This window comes from Necator americanus, chromosome X (genome assembly GCF_031761385.1).
Source record: "Necator americanus strain Aroian chromosome X, whole genome shotgun sequence".
NCBI lineage: Eukaryota > Metazoa > Nematoda > Chromadorea > Rhabditida > Ancylostomatidae > Necator > Necator americanus.
This window is the reverse complement of record NC_087376.1, coordinates 7,169,935-7,190,675: the sequence shown is the minus strand read 5'-3', so window position 1 is coordinate 7,190,675 and position 20,741 is coordinate 7,169,935. Positions and strand designations below refer to the sequence as shown.

Sequence of the window (20,741 nt, the reverse complement as noted above, 5' to 3'; positions counted from 1 at the left end):
CTGGCAGGCGGCGGCCGTAAGTCCGCATCCCTTACATGTTGTTAAGTGCCTCGCAGGAGAATTCGTTCAACAAAGTCGCTTCTCATGCCGTTTTTAAAGGCAATCGAGGGGAATTGAACTTGATCACACTCATACTCGTGATGTACACTCTTTTTCGTGTTGAGATCCCAACACGGCCGATTTCATGGTATGATGCCTTTAGTGACGTTCTAAATCGAAATGTATGTTTTTACCACTTTTTTTTGCAAGACATAGTCAATTGAAAGATTCAAGTTCGCGACGAATAATTTTCTAGTGCATACCCTAGCCTCACAGAATCTCCCACTCTTTACCCAGAATCAAAAGTCCCAAAGCAATGACTTTCGTGTAGTAGAATTTGTTTGATGCATGATGACATGTGTGACAATTCATTAATTGCTTGATTTTTCAATCATTCCATCTGCCAAAAATGTGTAAATTGACGCTTCGTAGGATGATAGCTCTTTGTGATGAGAGTACGATGGATCAGCAATACCATCAAGATATAACTGCGTAGACATTATCGCTGCCCAACAAATTCTAAGATCAGAAAGATAAAATAGTACTGGAACCAAAGAAGAGAAGAAATTATCGATTACTAGAGTTTCTATGACTATGGGCTATAGCGTTGCACAATTAGTTCCAATAATTTATATAAGCTGCGGGTGTTTGAAGGGACTGCACGAATAGGCATCACAGAAGCCAGAGCACTGGCGAACACATCGTGTGGGGCTCATGTGTTGATTCCTCCACGGAAGCGGATACTTATACTTAGCGGATACTTAGCTTTGCTGCACCTGTTAATCGATAAAACAAAAATCGATAGCAGCACCAATATTAACAAAAAAGGACTGGTACGAAAACAACTGTAAATTAATCCTAATCTTATACAGTTATGAAAGAAGATTTCAGGAGAAAAGGAGAATAAATGGTTTCAAAAACATATCGGCGTCATTGCACTATCGATTATCGTGCTATTCATGAGCGGGTGCATGGGAGCAGTGTGGCTCGGCGAGGATGTAACGTGTCAGGCCAAGTAATACCTTTGACGGATCCTGTGCCTAATCCAAAAGCACGTTACAACTAACATATTTCTATGTGAAACAAAATGATTTGGTTTAACACATTTCATGTGAAAAATTATAAAATATAACAAGCATAGAGCTAGCTTGAAACATTCTGAAACCAGCAGCAGATGATATCAAGGAATATCAGAGGGCAAACTGGTGATCAATCACTACTCCTGAATTTCATTCCATGGCTTTCGATAAGGACCAGATTCACTCTCAAGAAAGAGATTTTCCACAAGTGAGAAAATTCAGACATCTATATGTAGCACAGAAATCACATAACCAAACAGCGGTCAAAGTTACGTTATTTTTGAGGTCAAATATTACAAAAGAAACACCCACACCTACGCATAAAATCCCTGAAATGAACAGGAATCAAGAATTTCATGAGCTCTAAGCACAGTAAAATGGATGGTTATTCTAATATTATTATTATTATTATTAATACTGAATGTTCCTAGATAGCGTTTACATCATACAAAATTTCACAGCTATAATTTGTAAAATATTTACAAATATTTCTACTTAAAAAAAAAATCCACGGAGACATTCTGTCACGTCACATGCACTTTGCTAGCTGCAAGATAATCGATTAATTAACATAGATTAGAGCGATATTAATTACATAGTAGTTACTCCACTTCCGACATTGTAAGCTTATTATGCAATTTTCAATGTGATAACACCATAAATCTCAAATCTCATATTTTCTATACGATTAGTGGATTAATTCGAATGTAAACAAAACAGTAAATATGACCAAAGACCGGGAATATGAATGCTGGGAAAGGAAATGTGCATATTTCGTAGCCGGGATTTGAATACATCATAACCTCGGCATTATTCAATTTTTATTTATTTATTTAAATCCATTCAAAGTATACTATGAATAAAAGACTGCGCTACCGCAAATGTACTTAGGCTATAGGCATTGCTTTTATAAAATGTTAATTTCACAATGTTAATTGTTAATTTTCCATCTAATTTGTCGTTCATAGGAATTCTTAACGATCGCTACAGTATTGCTCAGCAAAAACTCGTATTTAAAAATTGTTTGCAGTGATTGCGTTAGAGAAGTGATTGAATTTGGTCGTAGTTGGGTAACGGGGAAAAAATGCAATCCCAAACGTCAGGGTATTCCAAGAATGCTGTGATGTATGATTGGAAGGATTTTTTGTCGGCTTCAACAACTGCTTAACTTCGACAAAACACTTCAAAGATAAGACAGTGCAACTTCAGCTATGAGAAATGAAAAGGCATCTTTTTAAAAATTGGACTGATTAAGGCTTCAAAACGAAAAAAAGTGAAAAAATCGTGAAAAGTGAAAAATGTCATAAAATAGGAGAGTCATGTATTCAATAGATGATTATGATTCAGAATTGAACACATCAGAATCCGCAACTCTTACGATTCGCATTTTTACCCCATATCGTGCTGTCAGACTGATTTCTCCTTTAAAATCTAATTAATGTTGATTAGTTAGATCCTAAACATTTCATTCGCACTCATTCTTTACGAATACCTCGTTTCTAAGCATAAACCTAAACAAGACGAAAAAGAGAGTAACTGTAATAAGTAAGTATGGCAAGTAATAACAGTGTAGAGTATTCAAAATATCCAAATAGCATCAATGGATAATCTACTTCTCATAGAAAAAAACTAGAATTAGTTACTGGAAAAAAATTATGGTATTTTTCTCGAGAATCAGCCATAAAATCTGTGTTGTTCGACAGAAAAGAAGTCTTACGTTAGTCCCTCGTGAGTTCTTGAAACTCAATTCCACCCAGTTCTCTTTCCCACCTTATCCACATATATTTGCATAAGTGCGGGTAACATAATACACAGCTCCTTACGTAATGCCACAAACGTGGATTGAGTTAACGGATACATACTGTAACCTACAACCTAATAATACCGCTTCAAGGACAAAAAAAAACTGTACTATCATAAAAAGGAGGGAAGTTCGGTGAAATGATTGTATTGACCCCGATATAGTGAGCAATTATACAATTCCCTTATACTTGAGATTTTTAGGATAAGAGTAGAGCGACGTTTCACAAAGATTCACGAATTGAGCAGCTCTGTTGCAACCAAGAGTTGACGAACGCGCGGAATATACTTAAAATCGTGCGGTTTAGTATCTAGATACACTAATCAATCAATCCTAATCAATAAAAAAAACTACTTACATAAATAACCCAACTAATTTAAATTAAATTCGAGATTATTAATTTGCTTCTATTCATGTATTAATGCAAATTTTTGTATTTCTACACAGTTTATTTTTCCCAAATTTTTAAAAAGCTCCAAAAATGCCGTGATATTGTGGAAAACGGAAACCGTTCTAGAGTTACTAGACGGTTGCAAACATATGACGCGAGTGGGGTTCGAACCCACGAGGACTTACGTCCATTGGAACTTAAGTCCAACGCCTTAACCACTCGGCCATCGCGCCAATTGTTTAATTCATCTGCCAACGTTGCTTTAAAGTACACCAGCATTTTTGATTAACGATTAACCACATCACCGCTACTATAAAGAGTTCCCACAACATAAGGCGACTTTTGTACATTGAAATTGTTGTCATTTGTCCTAAAAGAACGATGTATCTCGGTGGATGTGGCGCTGTCAACAAGAGGTTCGGTTGTGATTGCACGATCACCGGTTCGAAACTGCCCTAGGGTCAACCAAACCTTTCATCAATCCAGGGACGATACATTGGTATCAGTCTTGTCTGGGAAGATAAAAAAAAAACCGATCTGGCACATCGGCTCGCCCCAGCAAGCCATTGTATAGGCTACACGCGCGTCCGTAAAACTTCAAACGATTCTGGATTGAAGTCGAACGCGTAGCCGCATTCCCATAGGATTTGATAAACACCGTCCACTTCATCTTTTTATCTTTTGATGCGGAAAAATTAGTGAGAAACATGAAACCGACAGCAATTATTAGCTGTATGGCCTCTCCAAACAGTTTTTGAGTTTCATTCCGCGTGCTGCCCATTTATCAAACTTAGAAAAGAGATACTATCCACAGAAGTGGAAACGTTTGGTCACTAAGCATCTGGATTTAGTTAGAATTGATATATATTCGTCAAAGAAAATAACGAACGATACTGTTTTGGGTTCCGAATAATCACTACCAAAATTAAGGTCCAAAATAAGTAAAGTAATAAGAAAAAAATGGTGAGACAAACGTTCTTCTTCATCCTTCTCACTTGGTCCTACTCTTTTTTCTTCGTTTTCCAATCCGTAACTAATACTTTTTGTAAAAGTACTTCTTAATATTTCAAACTCACCATCTCTTTAATTCCTCTTCAACTTTGCTCAACCACATCACCGATCGCTACTACCGACGTTGATAACAGAAAATTTAATCATGAGAGATAGATCTCCGGAAACAAATTCGTCCTTCCTCAAAGTCAAAGTTGAGTTGAGTCAAAACGATCTGAAGTTTGGTGCGATTGCACAAGTGATCGCGCTCGAAGCAGCGCGGTGGAGCGGTAAAGATCGGAATAGATGAAGATCGAAGGAGGACCTCTGCTAGCACCACTCAACGCAGCAGTTACCAATGGTCCCACCTCGATTCCAATCGCTAGCTCCACCGCGCTGCCGCCTACGCAATTGCGCTCTTAAGATTTACCAGCGAGCTACCTTCTACTGCTCTTTGTTAAACAAAGTGAACAGTACCATTTCGATTCAAAATCCTCAAAACGTAATAAAAACCACGTGCAAAACTCCTCTTTCCTTATATACTCAGATACGTTGGAATGTCAATCTTAGAGATAGCAAAATACAACGCCAAACTTCTATAAATATAATAATTTGTAGTGCCGCATAACTTAGTACATGTTCAAGTGTAATTACATGTCCTTTTACTACTTAAAAACATTACCGTCTAGACATGTTGTCTATTGCAAATACTAAAGTTCGCTGAGAGGGAAAGAAACCAGTGAATGTGACGAATACAGTATATAGTTTACATAATAGCAATATATAACTGTTTCTAGAAGAAAACTGAAGAATACAGCAGATGTTCTCAAAACATCTAACAACGTACCAGTTGCCCACACACACAAGCTCTTGACGAAAGTAAAAGGAAAAAAAAAGCAGGATGACAAGCATTACACTTCAGGAAGATAATGTTTTCGATCCGAAGAAACGATTTCAAAGATGTTTTGATGTGCGTACATTCAGTTTATCTTAATATTTATTGGAAGATCTGCTCATTCGCATAGAATGCACACAAACGCACCAGCAGGTCCAACGACTACTATTCAGATAAGAACATTAGTAAATCACAAGTTTTGAATGGGGAGGGTAACGATCTCTTTTTGATATAAATATATCACAAATAACAGGGAAATATCATGTGAAATAACATGAGCCAAGTTTAAAGGATCCGTAAAAGCTGTGCGAAGCCGAAGCTTGTAAAACTTCTGTAATAAAACTTTTAATCCCATATTAATCGGATTGTTTCAATATTAGGCGAAAGAAAATGGAAGTGCAAGTACTGCATAAGGAAACAAAAGTGCGAGGCTGATAAATAAATGTGAAAAAACGATGCTGAAAATAAATAATGCCTAGGGAAACTGCAGAATACCAACCCGGAATAGAGAACAAACGGTTCCGCTGTTTTCTTTCTCATATGAATCAATCACAACAAAAAGAGAATCGCACACAAAAGCCTAAGCTAATCAAAGAAATTTTAGCGCACCGTTTTCTTCACCGTGAAAGTAGAAATATTAACGTTGAACTTCCACATATTGGCGATATGATCAGTTCATTTCAGGACCTATTCACGTGAAGAAACTCTAGGTTTCGGAGCACATATTTAATTGTTCGGAAAAGTCCCAAATTTCTATCAGAAGCAATTGAAAGGAACAAAAAGAAATTATTGTGGTAATATTATTCTATGGTCCCAAAAAGAACGTGAGAATAACTCCATTACAGTGGATATGACGCCGACAGCGCTAAGAGGACGCATTAATGGATCATTGCAGAACAAAACCGTTTTGTGAACAGTAAATATATAACTATAAGTAATCTGTAATAGCATATAACGTGCAGCTAGCGACGTTGAAATTGACCGAGTCTATCTAACACATCTGTTCAGACCTCAGACGTACGTTTCAACTCGAACGCGACGACGTGAAGAAGGATCTGAGAGAATCAACAAATAACAAATAAAAAGACATTAAAAAATTTAAGGAAAAAAAAAAACAAAACAGTTCTCCGCAACAACAACGACGCATGTGAGTCAGAAGCTGATAGAAGTGGGACAATACAGAAAGCAACAGAGTCATTGACAGAAGAACATTAGATACTCGTATCGAGGTTAGTTCGCCTGACAAACCAACTATGACGACGGGGACTTGTCCTTCTTCTTCATAAATGAAAATAAACTCTTCTTTTTCTTCTTTTTTTCGCCTTTTGATGAAGCCTAAATGTTAAAGCATCATTCCAGGAATTTGTTACTTAGGATAAGGAGAAGGCAGAGAGGTGTTTACACTTATCGTTTGCTCCACGTTGAAATAACTAGTTGATAAGAAATTGCTACTTCAGTTTTAATCCTAATTTTATAAAGAACTGAGCACGGAATCCAAAGAATTCGATCTCGATATTATTAACCATCAGTAAATGTTAGAACTAATTCAATTCTATGGAAAACAATAACTTGGAATTTTATCAACTCTCCGCCGTAAGCTAAACGAATGTGCTATTGACTAACGTGACACAGATCAAAGTGTAAACACTCTCGTAACAAAGCGTGGAAGCTCACCTCATCTTCAGACATGGTGGCGTTGGACCGCGCTGAAGAATTGCCTAGAAGTTAAGAAAAATTCGAATGAAAATTAGCAAAACGCCAATAGCAAAGAAAAATAGCGAGGGGAACCATGCATGTAGGAGCAATATTCGTTAGCAAAAGGATCTGCACTATGGGATCAATTTCCTTGGTGTTTAAATTCTCACGAGGAAATGAACCTAAGACTGAAATAATACGTAATATTTCTAATTCAATGAAATTATTTTTAGATTTGGGCCTATTTGAGAGAAAAACTAAATGAGCTGGGGTGGAAAGCTCCGAAAGTAATGAGGATGGCTGACATCCTCGACGAGGTAAGAAGGAGTAAATCAACTCCTACAACAAAAAGGATTTGAAGGCCCGAGAGATTCACACAGTTGTATCGAACACACCAATTTCAACCATTTTAAATTCAAGTGCACCAAAAAAAAAAACAGGTTTAATCGGAACAATGATATTTCAAAAATCTAGGATTTTATCTTTCATTGCAGATCCTTCTGAAAACGATTACAACGTTATCGTTCTGGGAAGAAAAGGAACCAACCAAGGGGGAGACTCGCTGATGTACGTTCGCTTTTTGTACGGCGGAAGAACGTAGGAAAGTCTGGTTTCCGTCGTTGAGAGGCTTGGAGGTCTACATTTGGCACAACAATCATCACAACACAAAATACACGATTCCACTAAGAACTTGCACGGAAAACTATGAAAGCGAAGACACAAGCTAGTTAACAAAAAGCGGGCAACCATAAAGCATCGGAGAGAAGATGGACAGATAGCGCTTCGCTGAATTGACGTATACATAGCGAAGCATTATTCGTCCAAAAAGATGAATACAGCATCAAAACTAAACAATCAAATCTATCTCGATGACAACACTTACAATCGATGTCGAGTGTGAGACTACCCTTTTGCGAATAATTGTGAGTCGATTCAGGCATGCTCCTTACTGAAAACACATGCACAACAACTAAATACTGCACAAAAAAAAACGAAGATTAAATGAAACCAGAATAGGAGTCACAACAGCGAAAAACTCTTTTAAAAAAGGGTAATAATTAAAAATGTCATGCACGCAGCAAACCAATATTATTTAAAGATAAAATAAACTAATGAACGAGAAAGGTGTGACAAATTCCCGCTAAGCCAAGATCGATCAACGTTAAACGGGAACTACTTGATACAACAATGTTTTTTTCGTTATATGCAAAATATCTCGTTCAATCGATCTTGAATGAGCTGAACAGGATTTATTGCAGGGTCAAACTGAAGAGAATGAACTTAAAACCAACCGTTTGTCATAGATTTTTCTACATTTGCAGTGGTGTCGGGCGGGATATCGAGAGCATCCGAAGATGCGCTAGCCTTAGGAATATCCGAATTTCGATGAACTCGAGCAGCTTGCATGAGCGATGCGGTATCTGAAACACAATTTCTTCATCAATAAAAAAATGGAAATGAAAAAAAGGCATAATTTGCAAGCAGCAACGTTTTGATCGCAATGTTATCATAATGTAGGGCCTTCGTGACGAAATATGGCGGTAAAAAAGCTACTAATGTTAAAGAAAAGTAATCCAGGAAAAGTGGGAAATAGCCACATGTATACTGCTGTCAGCTGAAAAGGACCTTACAATATTAATCGCTTAAAACAAGTAAAATCCTTGCCTGCGCCTGGATCTTCCTCAAATGGACTTGACGTCCTCTGCGAACGTTCCAAAGATTTGTCTCGTGCCGATGAGCACGGTGTGCGCGACTTTGGTGATTTCATTTCCACCTCAAATTAAAAAGAATCTTACTTGACTCAGTTTCGAAGAAGAAAATAATAACGAGGATCAGGACAAATAAGTATGTAAGCGCTAACTTTCTATTCAACGCATTGTTTCATAGTAAGAACTTGATATGTATGGACCGGAATGAACGCTACGTAGTCTATGAAAAATGAAATAAAAAGATAGCATAAAACCTAGGAGAACACGCATACCTCTTCCATGTACTTTTTGATATCTTCGTCGGTTTCACATGCGAATGGATTAGGAGCGTATAGTTGGCGATACACCTTCAAATAGCTACATAGCAACTGTAAATTTTAGATTGATTTATTATTGTTCTAATTTATTATTGAAGTTAAATGTTCCCACTATAAAAAAACTGTATCGTTAGACAAGTACAGAACTAAAGAAGAACATACGTAACCGGATGGCGAAGTTGAACCTTTGCATAATAACCTGTTACTAGTAAGAAAGAAATTTGCTAAATCCAAGCTCTACCATTCCCATGTCAATGTTTTTTTTTTTGGGTTTCTAATTATCCTTTAGGGAAACTGTTGCAGTACTCAGTTCTATAGTCGTCAAATGAGCAGAAACTCGAAATCACTAGAAATTGGAATATCGTTAAATTTCAGAAGGAAAAAAAAAACTCACTTGGGCATTGTGTTGATGCTGCCGGTCGATGATTCCTTTGCTTGCTGTCCCAATAAGCACCGTCCTGTCCGTTTGACCAACGATACCATCGACATCAGGCTAAAGGAGATTTTTAAAAAAGAACGGCAAACGGTACAAAATCGGCTGTGCTAACCCGCATTCTAGCGATCTCCTCGTACGTTACACCGTCAAGAATTTGACTTTGAGGACCAGCGGTGGTTGTTCCAAGTCTTCCGCTTTCCTTAAAGACGTCTCAACTATTCCACTGAATTTCAAACACTTCAATGATGTACCTTTATCGCCCGTTGTTTATCCTTGAACTCTTTTGGGTTACTGGACATTGGACTGAAGTGATGAGGAATACTAATCTTAACTGGAGTACCGCTTGCTGATGGAGATGTAGCATCTTGAACCCACTAAAAGAAGAAAATATAAAATAACTGAGTAAGAAAGCAATCAACCTGAACAACCTTTGTGATCTTCTTCGGATTGTCCGTACCAGTTTCAAGAATTTCGACTTTTTGATATGCGTTTGGGCTATTCAACCAGCGATTTCTTTCTTGCTCTTTTCGTAAAAGGGCCAACTTGTGGGCAGCCACAGCTTCAGCGTCAGATTCATCTAACTGCAAAAGACTGTATAAAACACGAAACAACAAAAAGGAAACGAAATGATCAACGAGTTGACAGATGAAGATGGAAATTTACACAAAGAAGCAAGAAATTGTGAGCTAAAAGATGGAAATTTTTGAAAATTAATTACAAAACCATTTTTTACCTACATATATGCAATCTGATTGAAATTAATTAGATGAGAACATCCACACAAAATTGCAGATCGCTTCGCTTAAAGGGTTTGCAGTGATGCGATTAGGTCGCGGTTACGTCCTAGGACGAAATCATGAGTAATTTCTTCTCTTTTTGTCACCAACAAAAAACCTCGTGAGATCGATGATCGATGATGATGATAGACAATAGTAAATAAAGTTAAAAAAATTCAACTTTTGCTGTTCGTTAGGGCATAGGACTCAAATTCTGTTATCAAAAAAGCTCAACTACGCTTTTAGAAGATTGACTGGCTTTTTCCATCAGAAGTGGTGCTCTACATTACTATATGATCCAGGAAATCTTGACTTAACTCTTACCATTCCTAACGCAGAAGCACTTGGAGGAACGGCCACATCATTATTGTTCACGGTTGAATGTGACATCGCAGATTTCGGTCGTAATGAAGGTTGACGGTAAATATGACCCGTGCGAAAACCCTTAATTACAACTCTTAATATAAAGAGAAATTATTGAAAGCTCTAAGGTAGCGTAAATGAAACGTACAGCATGATCCAAAACCCGCATCCATGCTTCCCATTCAAGTTCGCCAACCCTCCAATTGACAACGTTTCCTGTCTGATCCTTTAAAGGTGATCGACTTACTGAACCACCTAAAAAAAAATAGGTGATTTTTCCTCGATAAATATGTGAGATAAGCGTATGTGTAACCGAAAGTGTCCGAAAACCACACATATAGAACAAGTAACATCATTTACTCGGATGACTTCTATTTCTGAAAACCTATAGAGTCACTCAAGACGTGTTGCCATTTCTATAATACACTCGAAGGTGAATTCATAAAGCTAATCAGCACTCTCTAGGCTTATCTAAACATGAAGATCCTACCCTGTTTACGATGTTTGAACAGATCTTTTTCAATTCTTTTGTCGCTATGTATTCGATCAAACATTCGTCTTTAGGCTTGTCGGAACGCTTAATCTCTTATTAAAACAAACGCATTTTAGGTTCTGCACATATTGCCGTGAAAAACATCAAAAGCGCCGTTGTTCAAACATGAAACATTGTATACATTGGCTAAGCGTTCATATGGAGAAACTTGTTGTATTGGGGTTATGCGTTGCGGCCTCGGTCCAGGCCTTCACTGGCCCCTCATTCCAGAACACGACAAGTTCCTCGGAGCTAATTTCTTCTTTGTTTTTCATAATTTTCCCGTATTATAACGCATCATCACATTCTCCAGCTCCTCTCTTCTTGAAACATCGGCATTGTGAACTGAATTTATGTTTTCTTGTTCTGCCGACAAGAAACTTTATTTATGGACTTGGACAACCTCGTCTTTATCAAAGCCCTGAGAATGGTTCGAGGTTTTTGATGGTATGCATTTTCCACTAAACTCCTCTCTCCTTGCTAAGCCTCGATATCGTTCTAATAGAAAAGTAGAAAGGAGTTTGATGAGATATCCATAGCATCAAAAACCTCGAACCATTTTTAAACTTTTCATAACGACGAGGTTGTCGAAACGTCAGATAGTAAGCAAGGTTCTACCAACACCTCCTCGTCAAAAAAAAAAACATTAATTCAGTTTACATCAACACATTATTTGAAAAATGAATTACTCCAGGAAAAGCAGTAAAATTTATTGTCTAGGTGTAGCGCAGTCGGTAAGAGTTTCCGCCGTCTGCACGATCGATCGGGGGTTCGAATCCGCCCCAATGCTCACCAACCCTTTTATTCCTCAGGGGTCGACAAATTTGTGCCAGACTTGTATGGGAGGATAAAAACACTGACTTGACACATCGGCTAGCCACCGCAAGTCATTGTATAGGCCAGTTACACGTTCGTAAAATTCAAACGATTCTGAATTGAAGTGACTGTGGGGGTGCATCCCAAGCGGATTGATGAACGCCAGAAAATCCATTCTTTATCCTTTATTAATCAAGACAGCAGGTTGATCGCAATGCAAAATCACAACTATAGGGTCAACTTGAATTTTGCCGCTAAAGAGTGACAAATTTCAGACAGAGAACTTCACATTTCTGATTAGGCCTCCGTTACGGAGTCGCAAAATATTTCGTATGCAAACAAGGACAGGGCACATGTCTGCTGACCAGTATATTAGCAAGAAGAAGGAACAGAGGTAGAGAGCTAAAGCGGGATGAGAGGTAGTGTCGAAAGCATTTAATTGACCGTTATCTTATTACCACTGCACAGAACAGTGTCTATTGGGCAAGTCTCACTCGTTTTGTCCACCATCAACGTAGAACGTGGAGTACACTAACCGACATATGTGGACATCGCAGATTCCCTCATTTCAAAAAAAGCTTCAGCTTCAAAAAAGAGTTCCACATGATTTTTTTTTTTGAGAGTGCTTCTACGAATTAATCATTTTCCTATACTACGAAGTAAAATAGGCTAATTCTAGTTCTTAAGAAATAATCGGCCATTTGGCATCACAAGCTTTTTTTATAGTGTACTGAATAGTTGGTATAGTCCGGTCAAAAAACGACATGAAGCTCGGTGTAGTTGCGTTAGTGGTTGCGTTCGAAGCGGCGCTGTGGAGCAAGCCGTTGCGATCGAGGTGAGACGATCGCGAACTCCTACCGATGAGTGGTGCTAGCAAGGGTCCCCTGGATCCTAACCGCTACGCTCTGCCGTACCGCTCTGAGTCGCTTACGTACCCGAACCAAGTTTCACGTCCATTTAACCCGACTATAACATATTTTGGGAACATGATGAAAAAATTGGGTTTATCTAACCCTTCATTCAAACTAAGGAACAAGTTCATCCATTTGCTAACAAATAATCTATATACAAAAACGTACCATCTGCAGCACGTGCGGACTTGTACGCTTTTTCGATAGCTTTCTCATCAGGTATGACGAGGTTCTCTATTCCAGCTCTTGCAGCCCTGATCTAAAAAAAACGACTGAATTGAACACATGAGGCAGATATGGGGAGCATTACTTGACACGTCGAAAGCAGCTGCAAAAAAATGTACAAGAAATTTTGTACAAGAGCAGAAATATCTTCTGGAAAAAAACATGTTCCTTATTGCTGTTAGTTCGTAAAATTCTAAAGGAGCTTTCTGGAAACGTTTGATTGGTGGCTGCCGAACAATGACGCACTGCAAAATTCTCGCATACTCTACTGAAAACGTTACTAAACCTAATCCAATATTCTGTGCTATAAGTGGGTTTATTCTTATGGAATAATGAAAGGTAACAAATCATGACACGCATAGCGAAGGTACAGAGCCCTTCGCACATTTATGTCCTGTGGTAGCGCACGCCTGAGCACAATGCGACGCATTCAAGAAACAGTTTTTTTTTTTGGTTGAATTGTTCTTGTGAATTATTAGAATACAGAAGAAGGTAGTAAGATCAACTGAAGTGTTGACATAGTAGAAATGTAAGGTTACCTTTTCGAAACCAAATGTGTAGAAACTAGCGGAAAAGAACCAAGGCGAAAGGAAAAAATTGCTGTTTAAACCTGATGATCACATGCAGAAACTAGATTCCGCAACAGATATACAGCTTCTTCTACCGTTTCTCCAACGACGATACATCCATCACCTCGCCAGATCAAAATCTGAACCCTTTCCAACAATTTACGGTTAGAATTGGTGAAAATTTTGAGAAAATCTAGTAAAACTAACGAAAACGTGGTTGTAAGCGGAATTAAGGCAATAATTTCAAACGGGTCCATATATCGAACAGAGGTAAAGGCCATGCAAACGTAAGCTATAGATGAGGAGAAGTCACAAAGCGAGCACACACTCGTCATCTCACCAAATCCAACGTTACATGATTGGTGTGACTGTGCGTCACATGATTGGCCAGCGCGAAACATCCAATCACAATGATATTAGAATGTTTCAAAAAATTTGAAACGAGTGAGCGATTTAATGAGAAACTTTCGAAAGAATTAAATTAGATGCTGATTTAATCAAAGAGAGAAAAGAATAACTACGGGGGAAGAGATCCACAGAATTTGAGAAGAACGGCTTTATTTATCCGTTTTATTATTTCTGTCCTCTAATATTTGCGCACGATCAAATATCGGATAAGAAGATTAGGGAAATTTATAATGTTTTCGAAATAAGATTAAAAGCTGTGATAGAAAAGAGAACAAAGACAGCAGTCAGTTTCTATAATAGAATGTTAATTTGAACTTAGAATAACAAGGACGCATAGTAACAATACTCATTTCTTCTGGAATATACGTTTAACATAGACTATCATCAAACAAGAACTTTTGCATCACTATTCCAACAGCTTTTTAATTTCTGTAGATGAATCCGTGCAAAGAACAAGAAAATATCTCTAGATTAATAAAATTCTCCACATGAATCATCCCTACTCCAAATACGTAAGTTTTCCGCAATAAAATCATACAATATATAACAGCACATTAATTAATATTATAATGATCTTGATACGGCATACATCTACCATAATATGCATTAATTGCGCAGTTTTATATGCAAATTATCATTTAGCTGAATCGTTAGGCAATTAATTTTTTTTTGTGTGAAGGTTACAGAATGAAAGTAAAGGAAGAAGCGTCTAAAACAAAATTATGATTTTAACGGTAATCATTATCCTCAAGAAATGTTCCGAAAACAGCTCAAGTGAATCGCTTTTTTTCTAAGGCCTTCGAAAAAATCTACTCATCACTAAGCGACCTACTCATCTCATTTCTGTGAACGAAAAAAATGTATTCGGGACAAAATGAAATAAATGTATAGTATGAAACTCGTAAATAACAAAATATAAAAATGTAATTGTATTTATATGACCAGTTCATATGGTTACTGTCGAATGTCAAAGGAATATATCATGTAGAAAAAGAGGAAATAATGTGTCACAACGATTGGAGAGGGCAAATTGATGACTGCAACTGTTGAAATTAAAGCGAGAATCACAAATATGAACAAATCAGATAGCAGTTGCTTACGCAAAAATTTCGTCAGTGTCGATCCATTTTTGGAGTAAAAATGTGCTTGAAGCATTGAGCAAAGCTCAAAAGTATTAGCATAATTACATCGAAAAACGTCTCGTGCATGCTGCTACTTCACATCAATTAATAAGAATCACACTAAGCCACCGATAATTAGCATAAAAGAAAAAAAAAAGAATTGAACGGTGGATAAACGGCAACATAATTTTCACAGCAAGTGCTTCGACACATCAAGAACACTCTGTTTCCCCGTTGAGACTGGGAAAAAAAGTAGAATAGGAAAGCATGCCTGCGTTTCACAGGCAACAACTGTGTGAAAAGCAAGATGTAGAGCATCCTCGACCGATTGTCCACATACTACGAATCCATGATTCCGTAATAACATAACCTGAAGCGATAATTCCCAAATTGCCATTCGTTTGCCACTGCAAAGCCACACACGTCCACGGCGGACCAACCGACTTTGTCAACGTTCATGCATTAAAAACATGCTTATTTCATCTAATACTTACGTTTTTATCTCCGAGACTTTTCACCAACGCTTCTCTGTCAACTTCTTCATTCAACGAACCCTAAACATTGATTATGAAATTACACCATTAATTTTTACTTCGAATTGGAGATAATACACTGCGATATTGAATTCCTATCGATTACTTGCGCACTAAATTTATTCTCAATACAATGACGAATTTCGTGTCCTTTGTCTCATTTGTAGAATCTTATAGCGCTCCCTTTCTAATGAGGCTGATTGCAAAATGCCAAAACAAAGCATAAGGTCACAAAAAAAAAACCCCAGGACCGGGATCCCTACCATTAGTGAATTCATATACGACCGTTATCAAACTAAAATTAATCTAATCGTTGAATGATAAACCTCACACTAGCGTTTTTTTGTTTTGTCCCCGAATTCTTCACCAGCTTTGAAAGATATCCAAATATTACTGTAGAAAAAATTGCACATTGACTAACATGTCTGAACTGCTTGCGCCAACAAATGTGTGCTATGGGATTTTCTCCAGAAGAGAGGATTTATTATACATGTACTGCAAACGGAAGTAAAAACGAAGTTGGGTAGAAGAGAAGACGCTAGCAGGCATTTCATTTCTTTTTATTTCTCTAACTATTTATTCTTAGGAGATGGACCAGTACTTGATTTCATTGAAATATAATAAGGGCGAATAAATATAATAACATGGATGTTAAGTACGCCTTAGATTCATCTTCGTGTCATTCTTTTTTTTAAGATTTATCTCTTAATTCTACTGTTTTTGCATGTATTTTCGAGTTCCCTACTTTTCTGATACTTGCACCTCGATAAAATCAAATAAATAAAAATAAATATTTGCAAAAAGACCCTAATTTCTCAATACTCCGTGTGTATACATTATTTCGGCAATCTGAGAGTTAAGTGCAACTGGAATTGGGTGAGCGACGACGTAACGACCGCTCTATCCACTGTGATAAATGAGATTCCCATCCGAAGACGGAATACACTTCTTAATACCGTGGGGATTTCGCCATCCAGTACTCAACCGCACAACATGCAAATACACTAGAGATAGGTTAATCTCCTCGATATGATAAATGTCCGCGCTCAGCTTTCTCATAACATTTCTCGCACCGATTATTTCGGTATTATTCAGCAAACCTAGATATTTTAAAGAAACAAAGATATACCGGTGATAAAAAAAAAGAATAGAAGTTGAATTTGATCACACCAAAACAATGCGAAAATATAATAGATAAAAATTCACATCATATTTTCACTGATCTTCAAAGTTTTTCTTGGAAAGTGGTGGTAGTTGGTTTGTTTCGGAATTATGTACCTCAACAATAATCTCATTACATTCCCATTTGCACAGCTACTAATATTTTCTACAGATCTCAATTTTGGGAGATAAGTGCGAAGAAATGCGCATTATGAGGAAACTGCTGGCAAAAAAAAGGAGAAGAATTTTAAAAAAATTCTCTTCCTCAAAATATCCGTCTCAAAACTCACTCAATCCTTCAAACATGACAAAGAACTTCCTTTTTCAAGAAGCGAAACAACGCTGCGGCGCACCCAAGGACCCAAAAATCAATTACAGTAAAAGAAAACAAAGAACAAAAAAAGAACGACAGGAATCTAACCTGATAATCATGGTATGCAACCGGCCCAATGACCATAGCTTCCTGACAGAGTGGAAGTAATCCACATTTCATACTAGCAACAGCCGATACTACCGCTGTGTGCATGTGAAGGATACAACGTACATCCGGACGAGCGGAATGAATAGCCAAATGCAGCATTAATCCATTCTGAAAATAAGTTATGAATTTTTGAAAATCTATTTCTTATCGTTGTGAGAAACGCAGTGTGCAGCATTTCATAAAGTAAATCACTGCCTAGAACAAGAATATTTTAAAAAAAGTGACGAGTAGGGAGTTCGGTTGCATACATAATAACCCCGAAAACGAAGTTTTGGAAAGTAGCAAGGACATAGACTGCTGGTAGACAAATGGAATGTTGCCGTACATATGCTCGATGATAGAGTTTTTCTCGGATAAATGTCATAAGATATTTGAATAATTCCGAAAACTCTTTTAGATGAAGGATAAGATGAGATTTATAGAAAAAAGAAAGATGAAACCTAGAAAAGAAAAATGTGAAGCTTACGCTTCTCATTAAAGAAATTAGATTACTACTCGAATTCAAAACAAACAAATACATCTAACTACTATCTAGCTAGACAATTCTTGTGAAAATGAATTAGTGAAAATAGTTACTTGCGAAAGAGAAAAGGGACGAACTTGCAAAAGCCATATAATTGCGAAAGAACACAAAAATACTCGCAACAAAAATCCCCGTTAAAGCGCAAATTTCTAAATTGTCGTGCTTTGCGGGTTTGCTCAGCTCAGCTATATTAGACCGATGAACTATATCCTGAATACGACTCGGAATTTAGGTGATCGTGACCTTGAGCAGAAGTTTACAGTGTTCCTGCTGGATCGGCGGACTTTTACTTCATGACATAACTGAAGCCAAAAGCAGCAGAGGTTTCAAAAATAGAGTGAGAAAAGTAAGCATTTATTGTATAATGGACTTAGAAATATGAATTGTTAAATCTCTTATTACTTATCACAATTATTCAATCAATCAAATTAATTAAATTATTGAATCACTATTAAAATGGATGATACAACTTCTAGCACGGTCCTTTACATAGACTGATCCTTTCTTTTTGTGGCTGTGTTGGAATTGTTTGATTCTTATCGTATCTTTGATTCTTATCGTATGAGAAAAAAAAAAGCTTACAAAGCTACGAATATTCGTCTCAACTCAAACTACGGTAACATCTTTTTTCGATTTAAAAACTACATCTCAATCGGGCAACCATAACATTAACTATCGACCTCAGACCAACGATTAGATACTTATCGCGATGACCAAATGCACATTCTATAAATCATGCAAAATGAACTGGTTTACGACCAAATCTCACCTGATTGATCCCCAATTTGGTTGTGCCAGGATCGACAGTTTCACCTCGTAGATTCACTTTAACAAGACTGCTCGCCGTAATTTCATGATAAAGTAAACCAAATGGATTCACGAGAATGTGATCGTCATCTTGTGGCAGACGTAACTATAAAAATGAAAACTATTTGCATAGCATTCCTGTGAAGTGGAAGATCTTTGAATTACCGTAATGTGATTGTAGATTCCCTGTGACCATTGAAATAAATCTACTAGTCGATACAGCGATGCAAGTTTGTTCCTCAACAGTTTCTCCTGTCTCGTATAATTGTCATTACCTTTCAAATCTGCTATCGGAATTGCAGAGCCAGCTGTAATCACAATGGATTTCCTCCACTATATATTTCTATCACCATAAAAAAAAACTACAGAAAAAAGATGCAAGAAAATCACCGCTGGAAAATAGATGTAAGAAATTGTTCTTTTCCCCTATTACAAATGAGTTTAGTTTCAGCAATTTTTACATTATCAGAAAATATCTCAAGAAGCAGGTCGGATTTCTTTTCACAGATGTTCACAGACAATAATATTTCTAATTTGAATGAATGTATATTCTCCTTCACACTTTTAGTCACAACGAAAGATGGACGTGGCTCATCAACTGCAAACTTTTTGCTCGAAGGCGGATTCGTACTCAAGCCTCGTCTAAAATTTCATCTATTTTTTGCTCTTTGAATTCAAAATTTTTAAGTAGAAAGATTCATAGCTGTTGCTGAGATAATGCCTACTAGAAATTTCAGTGACGTAGAAAAACCCCTCTGAATCTCCAAACAAAGTGAGCCGATGCTTAATAGCACCAAAAGTGCGTTCATCCGTTGTATTTTGCACTTTTGCGAAAACGCTTCTCATTTAAAATGCTCCTTTGTGAAGATAGTAGTGACAACACTTTTCAGTATAGCACTCGTAAATTCTTAAGATATACAGCACAGGGATTCATGAGGACTAATGTCCATGAATACTGGTCTTCACGCTCAAATCACATAATTGCAGCCTTCATTCAAAGAGAGGAAGATGGAAGGACGACGGCATGAAAAGAGCTTTCCATCTCGGGCATTCCCCATCTGGTGTTCTCTAATGCAACAACATTTACAGCTTAATAATTTACGCAATGCATGAGTGTAGACATCCTTAAGAGGTTGTCAATACTCTTTTGACTACTGCCGAAAGATGTAGTGCGTACTCAGAAGAGGTTTGGAGAAGTGCAGAAACTCGCCCTTGCGTCAATGAGCACTGGGCATAAGAAAAAGTAACAGTAAAAACAAGTAAAGATTGCAGACAGAGAATCGATAGATGTCATTTCAATTCACATCCATCACAGTGTTTACATACTAAACAATTGATGAGATTTGACATCAAATGACAGTATGAGGTCGGGTATCGTGGATTTGAAGGCTCGAACTGTTTCTATGACGTAAAATATGATTCGAATTAGCACTTAATTAGTATTGTAACTCACCAACAGAATGCAAATTAGCAAATGTCATAGCTCCATTGGGAAGAGTTAATTCTGATAACCGTTGAATCGTTTTTAAATGCTCAGGATCACTGCGACAGCTATCAGACTCTTGTCGAATCACCTGGATTTATGCATTCAATTACACGCAAGAATCAGGAGAAAATTCAGTACAACACGAATAAAATACCTCCTCTAATTCTCTACAAAAGCTCTTCGATTCAAGAAGTTGTTGCACTCGTTTCCTTCGTTCCATTTCTGTAAGGTCCTCCTGAAATCTTCCGCTCGAATCGCATTAAAATGTCCAGCTTGACTTATTCTCCATAAAATCCACAATCCAGCTGTAGGTTTTCACCAACTACGAACGGTTTCCCAGGGCCACCAATCAATGTGCGGAATGTACGTGCTCATTAAAACAAATAATACGGTTCCATACGCTTGAAAACAATGGGAAATCCATAAAAGCATCCCGAAATTAAACTGATCAAACAAAATACCCGAATCGATCAATGCCGTCGATATTTCAGAAAAATACAAAGTAAGATGCTTACAGGTGCACAAAATTTACAAATATTGGAAATAGCTGAATATCTCACACTAAATACCTTAATGACAGCTGGCCGCTGTAAATCCTTAATGTATTCGGGATCATCTGGATCGAAACGAAATGGTCTTTCCCTCTCCCCATTTAGAGTGACACTCTTTGCTGTCAT

The 20,741-nt window shown here is 37.4% G+C and overlaps 1 protein-coding gene across 3 annotated transcripts; it reads right to left on the bottom strand.

The window, feature by feature from the left end:
- Positions 1–6,446: 6,446 nt before the first annotated feature.
- On the bottom strand, positions 6,447–20,741 carry RB195_021701 (uncharacterized protein; the record flags this gene model as incomplete). Of its 3 annotated transcripts, none has more annotated exons than XM_064208569.1 (22): positions 6,447–6,530; positions 6,870–6,913; positions 7,774–7,839; positions 8,183–8,311; positions 8,556–8,664; positions 8,872–8,946; positions 9,311–9,409; positions 9,465–9,551; positions 9,604–9,726; positions 9,781–9,933; positions 10,453–10,572; positions 10,640–10,746; positions 12,919–13,009; positions 13,586–13,684; positions 15,345–15,443; positions 15,568–15,627; positions 17,189–17,356; positions 18,541–18,684; positions 18,744–18,886; positions 20,032–20,152; positions 20,219–20,299; positions 20,634–20,741. In XM_064208569.1, 22 exons carry the CDS (start codon positions 20,739–20,741, stop codon positions 6,447–6,449), a joined length of 2,310 nt encoding a protein of 769 aa, XP_064064450.1. The 3 variants fall into 3 exon arrangements, with proteins under 3 accessions (XP_064064450.1, XP_064064451.1, XP_064064452.1); XM_064208570.1 differs by lacking the exon at positions 13,586–13,684 and adding an exon at positions 7,438–7,527; XM_064208571.1 differs by lacking the exons at positions 7,774–7,839; positions 13,586–13,684.